This window comes from Pinus tabuliformis, chromosome 7 (assembly GCF_031772625.1).
Source record: "Pinus tabuliformis cultivar Carrire ecotype Pingquan chromosome 7, CPIR1, whole genome shotgun sequence".
Lineage (NCBI taxonomy): Eukaryota > Viridiplantae > Streptophyta > Pinopsida > Pinales > Pinaceae > Pinus > Pinus tabuliformis.
The window spans coordinates 215403374-215419980 of record NC_142293.1 but is presented as its reverse complement, the minus strand read 5'-3'; the positions used below and the strand labels follow the sequence as shown (position 1 = coordinate 215419980).

Genomic DNA, 16607 nt, shown 5'->3' with positions numbered 1-16607 from the left:
TCGTGATTTGTGTTGTTGGTGCTCACTTAGCCTCCGAGATGCTTGTTAGGAGGTTATCGAAGCTAAAAGCTCAAGAACATTAGTGATAACATCATTACTAATTTTGAAATCACCATGATCTTGCGAGCATCCATAATTTTAAAGAAACATTTGTTGTTTCTTTTATTAGTTCAATCTTAACATTTGATTCCTCTATGCCACTTTTTTGGTCCAATTCAATCTTAATTGACATAATTAAATCCCATTAACTCTTATAAGCATAAATCATGTTTTTAATGGTGGAAATAGATTCTATACCATCAAACACTCTTGGGTATTCATAATCTTGAAATTTGACAATTATAACTAGATTTATAAAAATTTCTACCAAATTTTATTAAAATCTTGCTAAAATTTCCATAATTTTCAAAAACAAATTTAAAACCAAATTATATTATAACAAATAAAATAAATTAATATATATTAAAATTTAACTTCATATCATTAATATAAAAATAATCCTAATAGTTGATTATGTCTCTCAACAAATTTTCATTAAATTATAATTATTATTTATATAATACATTACGCATCATTGATACATAATTTATTTGTTAAAAAAACTTTGCATGCAGCACACGTCTTTTATTCTTTATCAGAAGAGTATATACAATTTTCTAACTTCAATAGTCAACATTTATTTCTGAATTCAATAATCGATGACACAGCGACATGTTCCATTGTTCAAATACTGACTCATTCCTTAGCCCTGTAAGGTTTAACGTGAGACTTCGGACTACCAGAAAGGCAATCAAAGAGTGGGCTGCACGTCTCAGATAGTCGTTCGCCATGACTGGAATCAGTCAAGAACCATTCGTGTTATCATACTATTTTGATTTTATATCCAAAATAACCATCTTTTGATTTGGGATTTTGTTTCTTCCTGTTACCAGGTATGCACTCTACTTGTTGGGTATGGATGAAAGGAAGTATCATTGGGGTGAGGGAGATTATAAATTCAAATGTGCAATTCAGATAAAGATGGTTAAATGGTAATAATTTATCATTTGTAATTAGTAGAATGGTAATTTGTACATTTTTAATCGAGATTATAAATTCCAATCTTTTTTTTTAAGCTGTGGTTCACGGACATTGGATAGCCGCACTGACATTGGATGAAGGTTACATCCACTGGAAAATCTGGGTAGTGGCGGTTATATCCACTGGAAAATTTGGGCAGATCAACCCCCAAGAGAATCACAGATCAACCCTATTGGGTGGCCGTTACATCAACTGGAAAATCTAGGCATCAACCCCGAAGGAAATCTTTTAAAGCCCGTCCGCCAGACTAGAAGGGCCTAACCCCAAACACTTAACAACTAGGACTCTACCAGTTGAGCTAACCTTTGGGACTAAGGTTACAAATTCCAATCTTATTAAAATATTTTAGAAATTTGTAATCAAGATTACAAATTATAGAGATTGCAAATTCTAATCTTATTCGAAATATTCTAAAAATTTGTAATCAAGATTACAACTTAGAATCATAAAATATTCTAGAAATTTACCATCAAGGAAAAAAAAGGCTGAATGGTGATTTGTTTATGAATGGAATGGTCATCTTATCTTGTTTCAAAAGTAATTTGTTTTTTCAATCCGATGGTGATCTTCTGATAGATTGGTCGGAGTTTATGACAACTAGCACCAGACATAGATTATAAAAGTTAACAGGAAGGAACGAGATAAATGGCAAATAAAGGAAAGTGAGTTCATTGCCCGTGAATTATTTGGTGAAACATCACGTGCATTGATGCAATAGTCATGCAATCTGCAAAATAATAATATGCACCGCAAGAAACCCTTATTCTCCCAGACCAGGAGGCCATAAACAATGTTCACTCGCAAGCGCACTCTGTTGAAGGTTATAGTTCTTGGTGACTGCGGGTAGGATTCTCCCTTCTGCAGCTACATTCAATTTTTCTTGTTGCAGTCCCAAAAAAAATTCATGATTAGTTCTCTGTGTCTTGCAGGGTTGGGAAGACGTCTCTGATGAATCGGTATCCACTATTAGACAAGATCTGTTACCTGACTTTTAGATTTATTCAATATCCAGGCTACTTCATTTCAGTTGTCTAATCTCTTAAAATTAACTCGCTCCACAGATATGTACAGAACAGTTTCAGCGATCAATATAAGGCAACTATTGGAGCCGACTTTATGACTAAAGAAGTTGCAGTCGATGACAGAACTGTAACATTGCAGGTAGGCAGATTCACATATGTCGTTACAATTATATTCTAGACATGAGAAGTTAGAGGTATTACAGGGTATTCTAATATGTGAAGTTTAGAAGATTGTTTGCATTTTTATTTAGATTGCAGATTTTGAAAATAATGGTGATTTTTTTTTTTTTATGAAAAGCAGTTATGTGAAACAATGGACCTAGCTTCTTTCTATATTAATATTCTCATGTCTTCTTAATATTTTCCAAATCTGCAATCAAATTTTGTCTTAAGATTCTGAATCTGATGAAATAGTTTTGATAGATATGGGATACAGCAGGACAAGAGCGGTTCCGAAGTCTGGGAGTGGCGTTCTATAGAGGGGCAGATTGCTGTGTTTTTGTCTATGATGTCAATGAAACCAAATCATTTGAAAACCTCAACAATTGGCATAATGATTTTGTCAACCAGGTGAGTTGTAACATCTCATTACCATGTTATATATAGATATCTATCCTTTGATTAAAAAAAAAAGTGATAATGATGATTATTATTAAAGTTAAAATGGAAAATATATTATTTTCATTATATATATTTTACAGGTATAGATAAGAAAAATTATTTTAAAAAAATTAGAACTTAGCTTCTAAATTAACAAAATTTATGACTAGTAAAATTATATAAATTAAATTTATGACTAGTACAACTATGTCAATTAAATAGCTGATAATTGTCAATAGACATCAATCTGTAATCGTAATCAGTATTAGAACACTTATATCATCATACATCTTAAAATTGAAAAAATATAATAATTAACCAAATTGTAGCTTCTTCTTCTTTTTAAAATTATTAATAGTATTATTATTATTAATGATTGAAAGATAAGCTAAATATATATACATTTTTAAAAAACATGTAACAAGATTCTTAACATAGAGGTTCATCCTCACTTGATCATGAAAATTTGTAATCTGTCAAGAGGCTTTATTACAATACCATGGCTTATCAATACCATATGCCCACAAAACGATAACTCATTTCATATGACACTTCTTCTTATGACATTTTTTTTAATTAGTAAATTTAATTAAAAAGGAAAAAATTGCATAATTATTTTGTAAATAAATCTCAACGTGTGATTTATATATACTATTAGAATATTCTATGAAAATTAAATCCCTACGGTTGACCTAATAATTATAGATAACTAAATTAAAATTACAAGAGTCTTATTCTAAAATAGACATGTATATAATCATAATTAATAATTAAATGTCTCTTGAAAAAAAAAGAAAAATAAAACACCTCTTCTTAAATATTCACAAAAATAAATAAATAAATAAATAAATAAAAATAAATAACTATATAAAATATTTAAATATTTTATATAGTTTTTTAATTTAATTAATTTATTTATTCTATGAATCTATATTATTTAAATATTTTGCATAGTTATTTTTTTTTGATGATATAAGTAATTTTCAACTTTGATGAAGGACGGACAGGTTTACACATCATATGGGTTGTAGAATGAACTAATATGACAAAATTTCACCTATGATGATGGACAGTGCGCTGGCTCAATAAACAAAAAAAAAAATAATTTGATTTATTTGGATGGTTGAGAAGAATAATTATTAAATCTTATTTTCCAATTCCCTGACCTACTAAATATTGATATAACAAATTTGAGACTTGAAAATAAAAAAAAAAATGTATTAAAAACTGAAACATTTCTCAAAATAATATAAAATATAAAAATATATTTCCAAGCCAAAAATTATATATAGAGTAACAACTTATCATATGAAAAACACAAAACAATGAGACACATCAACAAAAGAAAAACTAACTTTATGCTGATTTTTATAAATAATTACCTAATGCAAAATGAAAACATAGTTTATAGTTGAGTATAATTTAATAGATGTTTTTTTAAAGCTTGCGTGAGTTTACACAGCCAAGAACAGTTCCACAAAGAAAAGAAAGGAAAACAAATTTAAACCAAAACACATTTAAAAACAGATATAAACGTTTTGGCCAAATTTCGAAAACATTTAAAGACGATTCTGGTGCAACAATAGATTATCCTTCATAAAATTTAAAGATTAATAAAAAAATAAAATTGTATAATAGTTAAATTGAAAAGCGTCTTGTGAAATATAGATTATCCTTCATAAAATTTGAAGATTAATAAATAGAACTGTGTATTAATAAATTGTTTACAAAATTTACAATGAAGAGGGTATGGTGGGCACAAAAAAAAATATTTATATCAAAAAGTCTAGATTCATATAAGGAATATATTTCCGAGGTTAATGTGGGTAATTTAGTGATGGTTTCATTAGATTTTAGTGTTAGAGAAGGGCTATAAGTATAGAAAAAAAAAAGAAAGGGAAGAAGGCGAAGATAAAAGGAAAGGGAAGAAGGGAAGATAAATGTTTCTATATTTGATTTTTTTGTATTTTGTATTTTGTTTTTTGTTTTTTGCTTACTAGTTTATTTGGGGTTTTTATGGCTTTGATTTCTTCTAAATGTAGGATTTGACCTTTTTCCAAATGCTTTCATGTATATGTACTGAAAATTTTGCCTCATAGGATCTAGACAAATTTGTAGATGAATGCGCACACATATTTTAAGTGTTTTGTACAAACTGTTTTTTTTTTTCAATCATAAAAAAAACTATGGGTTTCTTTCCTCAAGGAAAAAAAATTGTGTACAATTTTGTTCACCCATAATATCGACATAATTATCTCTCCTAAGATTTGAAACAAATAAAGACTTAAACATAAATAAACAAGGGTAATATGCAGCATAGTCCTTGCCTCTACTGCTATTTAATTGATTTTTTTTGCATAATGTTTTCTTGGTAAATGACGTATTCGTTTTCCCACTAAATAATTGATTAAAGCAACGTGAGATCCACATTTTATCATTATTTCCACACATCCTTCCACTTTAATCACCTCCACACAGCGTACGTGTAAGCAGATCGCAAGCAAAGAAGATTATTTTGCGGAAGGAGCTCAACTCATTGTGTCGACCCCTTTCACATTGACTTTCTTTCCGCACAATAATCTCTTCGAAGTTGACACTTTTAAAGTAACTTTTACAGCTCTCTCTAACGAATATTTTTTTGTATTTATGCAGAGAGGTCAATATTTCATCCACATTGCTTGTTCCACACTGCTTACTTCGCACAACGACGCTTGCAATCTTCTTTCATACGTGCTATATCTAGACATGTAAACTCTATTGTGCGGAGAGGTTCACATTTCATCTATTAAAGGCTTTATTGCTAATATTTTAGTGAGCAATTCACGTATACAATATTACTGGTGATATTCATATTTCCGAATATCTTTTGTATTAGTGTGGAGATGTCTGTATTTCATCTACATTTGGGTATCAACCATGCTTGTTCTGCACAACGACACCACCACTTCTTCCGTACACGTTATGTCTGGATATACAACTCTATTATGAGGAGAGGTCTGCATTTCATTCACATTTTTGTCTCATCCATTTCATCCACTAAAGGCTTTTATTGCTAATATTTTTAGTAATCAATTAACGTATATGATATTATTGTGATATTTGTATTTCCAAATATCTTTTTATATTTGTGCGGAGATGTTCGTACTTGCAAAAAGTGTTCCTAAATAATAATTAAAAAAGACAAAGCACACAGTTTATTTAGCATTGATTTAGCACCCCCGTCTATATAACCACCTTCGAAAAACTTTGTCCGCACAACGACTTTTGCACTCGACAACACCCTTTGATCAGTCATTGACATTTGAAATCTCGTAGATGATATCTCCGAGCAGCTAGCTTCCCACAACCTCCTTCGCACAACTACTTCTGCTCTTGCAAAAAAAACGTTAACCATAACTTGCAGAGTATTATAGAGAAAATCTTGGTGAACTAAAATCTTATAGTATTGCCAAATGTGAACAAAAAATCGACAAACGTAAATGGGTTTAGAAGCTTGCGGTATTGTACAACTTTTGTATCTCTGCACTATCATTATTTTTCTAACACAACTTGGCATATAACAGTTTATGTAAGGCAACAAACTTGATTTGCAAAGAGTAAACACTACTATGCTTTTAAGAACGCCCTTAGATCAGTCATTGACATTCGAAATCCTGCACATGATACATTCGAGCAGATAGCTTCGCAAAACCACCTTCATAGAGCAACTTATGTTCTTGCAAAAAAATGTTAACCATAACATGTAGAGTATTATAGAGAAAAGTTTAGTGAAACCAAAAACTCGTAATATTTCCAAATGCGAACAGAAAAATGGTAAACCTAAATTGGTTTAGAAGCTTGCAGTATCATACAACTTGTGTATATTTGCAAAGAGAAAATGCTACACTCCCCATAATTTTCTCTATCATTGCAAATAATGTTTCTCTCTCTCACCATACTTGTTATTTCAAATAACCTACGACTATTTTACCGTTTGAAACACGGTACACTGATAAAACCACCATCTAGATTTCGTAAGTCATTGACATTTGAAATAATATTAATAAACATGGACCCATATATCATGGGAAGGAAGCATTTGTTCTCTGCCTCTACTGCTAATTAATTGATTAAAGCAGCGTGGGATCCACATTTTATCGTTATTTACACACATGCTTCCACAATAATCACCTCTACACAACTTACGTGTAAGCAGATAGCAGGAAAAGAATATTATTGTGCTAAAGGAAGCTCAATGTGCAGAAGTTCAGCTCATTGTGCCAACCTCTTCACAGTGACTTTATTTCCACGCAATATTTTCTTCGGAGTTGACACTTTTAAAAATAACTTTTACAATTCTCTATAATGAATATATTTTTGTATTTTTGCAGAGAGGTTTGTATTTCATCCACATTGCTTGTTCCGCACTACTTTCTCCACACAATGATGATTGCACAACTTCTTCCATACATGATATATCTCGACATGTAACTCTATTGTGTGGAGAGTTCACATTTCATACGCTAAAGGGTTTTATTTCTAATATTTTTGTAATAAATTAACGTATACAATATTATTGGTGATATTCGTATTTCTGAATATATTTTTTATTTGTGCAGAGAGGTTCGTATTTCACTTACATTTGTTCCACACAACTATGGCTGCACAAATTCTTCCATACATGCTATATCTGGATATATAACTCTATTGTGCAGAGAGGTCTGCATTTCGTTCACATTTTTGGCTCATCTATTTCATCCACTAAAGGATTTTATTGTTAATATTTTAGTAAGAAATTAATGTATACGATATTATTGGTGATATTCAAATTTCCAAATATCTTTTTTGTATTTGTGCGGAGAGGTTTATACTTGCAAAAAATGTTCCTAAATAATAATTAAAAAGGACAAAGCACACAGTTTATTTAGCACCGTCGTCTATGTAACCACCTTCAAAAAACTTCTTCCATGCAGCGACTTCCTCACTCGATAATGCCCTTTGATCCTTCATTGACATTCAAAACCCCACACATGATACCTCAGAGCATCTAGCTTCGCACAACCACCTTCGCACAACTACTTCCATTCTTGCAAAAAAACTTTAACCATGGCTTGCAAAGGATTATAGAGAAAAACTTAGCAAACAAAAAACTTTCAGTATTTCCAAATGCGAATAGAAAAATGGCAAGTGTAAATTGGTTTAAAAGCTTGCAGTATTATACAACTTTTGTATCTCTGCACTACTACTATAATTCAAGTACAATTTTGCAGATAACAGTTTATGTAAGGAAACAAACACAATTTTCAAAGCGAAAATGTTATACGCCCCATTGTTTTGTCTATCATTGCAAATAGTGTTTCTTCTCTCACTATACTAGCTATTTCAAATATTTGCAATCTCGTTTCCCTAGAAATCACCACCTGCAACTATTTTGCATCTAAAACACGGTAAAAAGATAAAAACTATTTTGTGTTTGAAACACGGTACAAAGATAAAACCGTCATCCAAATTTCGTAAGTCATTGACATTTGAAATTGATATTAATAAATGTGAGACCCAAATATCGTGGCAGGAAGCATTTGTTCTTTGCAGACGCCACCTCCGAACAACACATTCCATTGTGTGCAAAAAGCTTCGAAGCTTTCATCGTATGCACTTCTGCATCCCGCAAAATCTATTCATTAGAGGAAATTTCAGCCTAGAAGTGGCCTCCTAAGGAAAAATAATAAAATAATACTTAAAATAATAAAAATAATAGTTATGAATTTTGGAGGGAAAACAAGAAAACTGTTTTTTTAATTGTATTTTTGACTTATCTCCTTTGAGGTTTACTCAAATTTCAATTCTATACACTCATTCGATGCAAAATTTAACTCTACATTCAACGAGTACCCATTATGCATACTTTTGAGAAGACCCACATTAATAAAAATTGTAGATACAATGAAAAGGTGTGTTGAACACTTAACTTTGAAAATGAAAGGCTTGAGAATGATGGGTGAATGTTGGAAATGGATGAGGGTGATGGATTGACATGGCCTTGGTCCTATTGGAAATCTGGGCAAAGGAGGTGACAACTTAACTTTGACCTCCCTTGACTAGATTTATAATCAGCCTTTTCTCATGGTGCTAACTTGTTCTTGTTGCTTGTAGAGGTTGGAGAGCACCTTCATTCACCAAAGAGAGATATATGGGGCAAAGAATCTTTTTTCATTTTTTCATTTTTTTTCATTTTTGTTCCTAGACCTACTAGTTTCCTCAATGAGGTTTTCAACTAGTAGGTATGCCTAGGTGCCTCAGAAGAGGTTTTCACTCAAGATCTTATTATTTTTTCCTTTTTCTTTTTTTCCAACCCACTAATCACCTCAAGGAGGGTTTTTAATAAATGAGCCAATCTTAGGCACCTCAAAGGAGGTTTTCACCTAAAATTTACTTTTTTTTCTCTTATTTTTATTTCATTTTTTTCCTTCTTTTTTATCCTACTCTACTTGAAGAAAATTTCTTTCAAGTACAGGAATACTTCCAATGGAGCCACGTGCATAACAAGATCACTGATAAAATCATGTGTGGGCTCAAAATATATGCTTTGACATGTACCCGAATATGAGAGACCAATTTCTTTGACTTTTCTGATATCAAGTACTATTGAAGAAGAGAGTGATGCTCCATTATGTTGATTTTCTGGAACCAAAGCTCAATATAGATGTGATGCCCTTGGTTTTCTTGCTTGTCTAGATCATTATGTGTGTCTCTTCTTCTTCCATGTCATTCAAATCTTCTTCTTTTTGTTGATTAGTTTCTTGAACACATAGAGGATTTGATGGTGAACATGATGAAACTTCCTGAATATCTCATTCTAATGTCTGCTCTCCATCTAGTGCATCCAATGATTTTTTGGCCTCCTCATTTGAATCTTCTTTTTCTGAATGTTGTTCTTAAATGACATTAGGAGAATCTCATTTTTGCAATAATCTTCCTGATCTAAGATGAATACCATTTAGATCAAGAGGAGTTTTTTGAATTATTATACCTCAACATTTAGATTCATAAATGGTTATATAGGTAATTGAGTGGGAGTGGATCTTTGATATGGATGTGGTTGGGGTTGTGGTTGTGGTGGAGGTGGATGGTAGAGATAGCAAGAAGTTGGGTATGAAGGATATTCTGTATTTATCCCATAAGGTCCTTTCCAATCTTGTTGCCAAGATTGGTTTTGGGTGAATATGGCCAAGGTTTCCAAGGAAAGGGTGTGTTCCAATTACTTTGAGATGGATGTGCATAACCTTGAAATTGTGAATTAGGTCCTTGCATCATACTATGTTGACTAGGTTTCCATGGTCTTCTTGGACTACATAACATATTTGATTTGGTGATTGACTTGCTCCATTGTCCTCTTGGTAAACTTCCTTCAAACTTGGTAATGATGGGAAACATTTAATAGCATGTGATTCTACATGGATAACACAAATATCAACATTTTCTTTTTCCTAATTTTGCATTCTTAACATTTCTACTTGTTTTCTTAGATTGCTAAGAATTTTTGTTTTAAAGATATCAAGAAAATTTCCAAGTTCAATTTGACTTACCGATCTCAATGTTGATTTACTTACTCTTGCACTTTCTCTCGATATGCACTTGCATGTTTCAAAAATTTCTTCAAATGATAATTGGTATACATCAACTCTACTCATGAGATCAAGGAGCCACTCATCCCTAGTTGTTCTAAGTAAGAGGTTTTTTAGTATGTCAGATCCTAAATGATGTAATTTTTTCCTCTTAACATTATACGTGAACCTCTTTATTATATCCTCAAGGCTCTCATCTTCTTTTTGATTCATTCTAAAAATTTCCTCTTTAAGATCATGATCTTTATATTTTTCTACAAATATCTTTTGCATATCATTACATGATATTATTTAATTAGTCCCTAAACTCATGCACCATTTACGAGTTATATCCTTCAATGTTGCCAGAAACAATCTCAATTTTTGAGTGTTTAATAAGTAGCCATAATATCTAGAAAGGATTTCAAATTCAAAGAGAAAGGCTTATGGATCCTCTGACCTCATACCATGGAAGTTGGGAAGGAAAGATGGAGGGATTTTCTTCACATGAACACTAATATCGGTATCTTCAATGGGAAATCTAAGAGGATCTTCCTCATTGTAATCTTCTACATCCATTTCTTATACCTTCTCTGCCACCTATTCATCTTCTACCTAAAAAAGTGGATGGTGATGTGGCTCTTACTGCACCACGTGATCAAATTGGAGGGGGAGGGGTTGGCATTGGAGAAGTATTTTTTTGTTTTTATAAAAAAAAATGAATGAGAATGATAATGCAATTTCTTTTTATGTTCTTGAAATGAAAGACGCCAAATGTAATTTTTTTGTTTTTGTAGAAAATATAAGAAATGAATCAACTAGGGAAGAAAGCAATGCAGGCTTTGACACCTCCTCGGGAACGGTGCCAAAAAGTGATGAGCCCCAATATTGCAACAAGAATGATGCAACTCCCAAGGTGATAAGGATTTCTTCAGCTACAGAATTAACCAAGATATTTTAGTTCAATGATGTTATCATAATTTCATTTAAAAGAGCATAAAACAATTGCATGTGCATGCTTAAACAAGAGGAAACATAATGATGATCAACAAATCAAGAACCCAACACATTGATAATAGGGTTCACCCAATGTGGGTTACATCTCCGAGCCCGGTTTCAAGAGAGTGGAGGTTGCTTGATTTAATGTTGCAAATGATGATGATGTATGTGGTATGTTCTTTGTCATTACAAGGATGAATACCCTCAATCAGAGTGGCATGTCTCTCCACGAGATGTTCTCCCTACAGGAACTCTCACTCAAATGGATTCTCCTCCAACATGACAAGCTAATACAATCTCACATAATGTGTCAAACAAGCATCCCTCAACATAATAGCAATCGGGGATCTCAACAACGAGAACACCATCTCATCAAATCAAGAAGCAAATTATGACATAACTGCATCATACACCTCCACTTTCGAATATGGCAGAAAAATCGAAAGCTCAACTACACAAATGGACTACACCACAGAACTCTTGGCGATGAGTGGTGTAAAATAGATTGTAAACTTGTCCAATTCTGACACCGTTAAATTTCGAAACCTCGGGAATCTTGAAGATTCCCCCCAAGATTCCTTCGTGAAGATGGCCAGAAAATCCACTGCTCGAATGAATATTCTAAGCACACCACTACGCTCCCTATGAAATTCTGTGAAGAATGACTATAAAGTTGAAAAATTTCTACCTCAGTAAAAAATCAGCCTTTAGGGGAATCTTTAAGATTCCATAAGATCCTTCAAAGGTTATTTGTTGCTAGGAACCTATATTTCTATTGCTCAGATATAGATTCTGACTGTTGAAAAGTGTGCAACAAGAAATGCTTATTGAGAGTGCAACAAGATGATGGAGCTTAGTGAAAAGAGTCGCCTTCACTAAGTGGGCCCGCAGGCTATTTTTGGCGCAAGTCTATTTTTAGACTATGTCTATTTTTAGACATATGGATCATGTCTATGGATTGCAGGTTGCTGTTTATGGATGATTGGTCAAGTTGGGAAAAATAGATGGACTTCTATTTTTTGATGAAAGTGTGAGTGATCAAAGTCTATTTTTAGACTGGCTGTCAAAAATAGAAAAGTCAAATATTATTGTCTCATAATAATATTTGGACTATAAACTTGATCTTATTCTCTTGGAGCACTTCAGGATGAGCTACGGATGTGGTACATGCAGATCCCAGAGGGAAATACGTGGTTACCTATGGGATGACTAATATTTGCATGCAGGACTTCAGTTATAACTCAAGTGAGTTGAGTTTAGTGGACTGGAGGTGCAGTTGATGGAGTTGTGTTCAGTTTAGCTTTGTTAAACTGGTTGTATTTAGTCTAACTGATCAATAGACTAGAGATGAGTTGGGTGAATTAGTTATTAATTAATTCACAAGTTATTAACTCATAATACAACTATAGAATACATCAGTTAACTCAGTTGCATGTCAGTGCATGTTCAGTTCAACAGGGACAGGTGGTAGAGAATTAGAATGCTATCAGTTGTGACTATAGTTGTGCACCAAATCTTGCACAATCAAGGGATTGAGTATGCCAATGAGTTTGCTCACGTATTTGCCCAGTATTGTAGCCTTTTCTCACCTCCAACAAAGTGTGAGTGATTATTTTGAGGTGAAATACGAGTTTGGGAAGCCATTCTCATCAGTTCTTGAGCAGGTATTGAGCAGTGGAGGCAGGCAAGCAGTGGAATAGATTTGGAGATCAGATCTTAGCTGTATTGTGTGTAACAGGTGGAGCTGGTACTGGATTGCTTGTGATAAGCATTGTACTTTGCAATGTTACATGATTCAATCAATATAATATACAGATAGTGTGGGGTTTTTAGCGAGATGCTTTCCCCGGGATACATACTGTGTTAATGAGTTTGATTGATGCTTCTATGTGTGCCTGTGAATGTTTCTACTTCTGTAAATTGATGATCAACATAGAGGAGATTATGTATTATACATGTTTCGCTTATAATTGTATGATCAGGATAATCTCTGTGAATATGTGTTAAATTATTCAAAATTTCTACATGGTATCAGAGCTAGATGATTTGTAGAAAAAGTTTCTACATGGTATCAGAGCTGCTTGATTTGTAGAAGAGACTTTTACACGATATCAAGCGAGGATTGATCATCGGATCTATTATTCAGAAGGTGTTTACATTTTATTTCTTTAGGCAGAGTCTGTAATCGGGCTAGGTAGCCTCTGGATTCATCCTTCTTTTGGGAGGTGAGATATCCGGTGAATGCCCATACAGTCAATCTCTGTACAAGAAATAATTTGTTCTCACGAATTCTAGATCGGAAGCAGTTGAGTTTTGTGCTGGTGGAATTCGAATTTAATTCCAAAGCAAGAGATAAAACTCAGAAACATCAAGTGCGAGAATGGTGACAGTATGCCGCAGTATATCACAAAGTTCACCCAATGTCGAGATGAGCTGGGAAGTGTGGGGGTGACTGTCGGATGAGGATGGTGAGTCTAGGACTCCTTGACCTTCCTAAGAGTTGGCATAGCTACCAGGACTCGGTGAATGGAAGGGAGAAATTGCCAGGATGGGAGAGACTTTGGTCAGATCTTGTGCGGGAGGAGATTAGACGGAGCACCAGAGAGAGTTCTTCATCCATGCAGGATGAGGAGAACTGTGCCTGAATCTGATGAAATAGTTTTGATAGATATGGGATACAGCAGGACAAGAGCGGTTCCGAAGTCTGGGAGTGGCGTTCTATAGAGGGGCAGATTGCTGTGTTTTTGTCTATGATGTCAATGAAACCAAATCATTTGAAAACCTCAACAATTGGCATAATGATTTTGTCAACCAGGTGAGTTGTAACATCTCATTACCATGTTATATATAGATATCTATCCTTTGATTAAAAAAAAAGTGATAATGATGATTATTATTAAAGTTAAAATGGAAAATATATTATTTTCATTATATATATTTTACAGGTATAGATAAGAAAAATTATTTTAAAAAAATTAGAACTTAGCTTCTAAATTAACAAATTTATGACTAGTAAAATTATATAAATTAAATTTATGACTAGTACAACTATGTCAATTAAATAGCTGATAATTGTCAATAGACATCAATCTGTAATCGTAATCAGTATTAGAACACTTATATCATCATACATCTTAAAATTGAAAAAATATAATAATTAACCAAATTGTAGCTTCTTCTTCTTTTTAAAATTATTAATAGTATTATTATTATTAATGATTGAAAGATAAGCTAAATATATATACATTTTTAAAAAACATGTAACAAGATTCTTAACATAGAGGTTCATCCTCACTTGATCATGAAAATTTGTAATCTGTCAATAGGCTTTATTACAATACCATGGCTTATCAATACCATATGCCCACAAAACGATAACTCATTTCATATGACACTTCTTCTTATGACATTTTTTTTAATTAGTAAATTTAATTAAAAAGGAAAAAATTGCATAATTATTTTGTAAATAAATCTCAACGTGTGATTTATATATACTATTAAGAATATTCTATGAAAATTAAATCCCTACGGTTGACCTAATAATTATAGATAACTAAATTAAAATTACAAGAGTCTTATTCTAAAATAGACATGTATATAATCATAATATAATAATTAAATGTCTCTTGAAAATAAAGAAAAAATAAAACACCTCTTCTTAAATATTCACATAATCAACAAATTGAAAAACAAACAAAAGTAATCTATAATATTGATGAATGAATATATGTGTTTGAAAGTTAAACAATTTATTTCCTAATCTATAAATTCAAAAATGTTTCAAAACAAATTGTAATTTGCATGTTTATGATATTTATGAAATAATTCTATTTTAAGTAAAAAAGCTTTATCCAATCTTTTGAAATCACTCATTGTCCAAAAATCCCATCTTAATTTTAAAAAATAAAAATTAAAAACATATTCCCATAAAGTATAATTTACATGTTTATAATATTTATGAAATAATTCTATGTATATGATATTTATGAAATAATTCTATATTAAGTAAAAAGTAAAAGAGCGTTGATCAATCTTTTGAAATAACTCATTATCCAAAAATCTCTATCTTGATTTAAAAAAATAAAAATTAAAAACATATTCCCAGTGGGGTTTTCTGAGCATGTGGCTTGTCTGGAGCAATAAACAAGCTAGAAGGATTTTCAAAGCTGTAACTGTTTTACATTTATTTTCCAGGCGAGATTATCAAAACCAGAGAGTTTTCCCTTTGTCGTGATGGGCAACAAGGCTGATGTACATGGAGGAAGCAACAGAGTTGTAAGTAATCAAGGAATCTGTGACCATATGGCTTGCATTAATTTTCAGTTTTTACACTTTCATTCATTTATTATTCCATTTACATAACAGCAGGAGATCAGAACACTACTGATAAAGTGTAGTTACAGGTTTCTGAAAAGAAAGCAAGAGATTGGTGCAACTCCAGAGGCAACATCCCATACTTCGAAACCTCTGCCAAAGAAGATTACAATGTTGATGAAGCCTTCTTTTGCGTTGCCAAGACTGCGATGTTGAATGGACCTGATCAACATGATCTGTATGCCCTATTAAAGTTTCATATCTTTTGTTTTCTTTAGAATCTAATACCCTTCATCACTATTCATGGATTGTTATAATGCTAAAATCGCTGAAATGACTTCTGGTTTGATTCCTTGAATGCAGCTACCTGCCTGAGAATCCTGAAGTTGTCACTTGTCCTAGAGAAGAAAGCACCTCATCTTGTGAATGCTGAGGGCAGCAATCTGCATCCATGATCAGGAGTTAATTGAGGCCTGAGGCTGTCTTCTGTGTGTAACTTTTATAGATGTAAACAGATCTATATTCATCACTAATTTCAGAATAAAATACGACTATCACTTCTATGGGAAGTTAATTTTCATAAGCCATGTGCATGAGAAAACTCGAAATTGCAAGTTCACAGTGTAACGGTAAATTTGTTTGATTTGGATTACTTTCAGATTATTTTTATGGTAAAAGATTATGTATTCAATAGAAAATTTTGAGTTTTAAAATATAAATTTATATTTTATGGTTGATAATTGTTTCTGATTAGATTAATTTTATATGATTTTATAAAAACATATTTAATAAATTAAATAATGAAGGAAAATTGCTGTGTCTAATATAATATACGAGAAAACAGTACTCAAGAAGACTGTTCATAGTTAAAGGTAATTTTTAAATATTCTATTTTATATATAAAGTTATATTATGGTTATGTTTCAGAATACTATTTAAAATAGGTGGAGATTGAATTAGTGACTTAATTTCTATGAGTATCTGAACAGTACACTTATGACCATCTATC

The 16607-nt window shown here is 32.2% G+C and overlaps 1 protein-coding gene across 1 annotated transcript; it reads left to right on the top strand.

Annotated features, from left to right (window-relative positions):
- Positions 1-1598: 1598 nt before the first annotated feature.
- LOC149246615 (ras-related protein Rab7-like) lies at positions 1599-16253 on the top strand. The gene is made up of 8 exons (XM_089442029.1): positions 1599-1923; positions 2010-2036; positions 2142-2241; positions 2526-2672; positions 13953-14099; positions 15479-15559; positions 15688-15836; positions 15962-16253. The coding sequence occupies exons 1-8, from the start codon at positions 1871-1873 to the stop codon at positions 16029-16031; spliced, it is 774 nt and encodes a 257-aa protein (XP_089298155.1). The 5' UTR covers positions 1599-1870; the 3' UTR covers positions 16032-16253.
- Positions 16254-16607: the final 354 nt, after the last annotated feature.

Coding starts and splice junctions, on each gene's coding strand:
- LOC149246615 (XM_089442029.1), top strand. CDS start 1,871: ATGTTCACTCGCAAGCGCACTCTGTTGAAGGTTATAGTTCTTGGTGAC. Junction 2,242..2,525: donor ACAGAACTGTAACATTGCAG/GTAGGCAGATTC, acceptor TAGTTTTGATAG/ATATGGGATACAGCAGGACA. Junction 15,560..15,687: donor ATGGAGGAAGCAACAGAGTT/GTAAGTAATCAA, acceptor GTGTAGTTACAG/GTTTCTGAAAAGAAAGCAAG.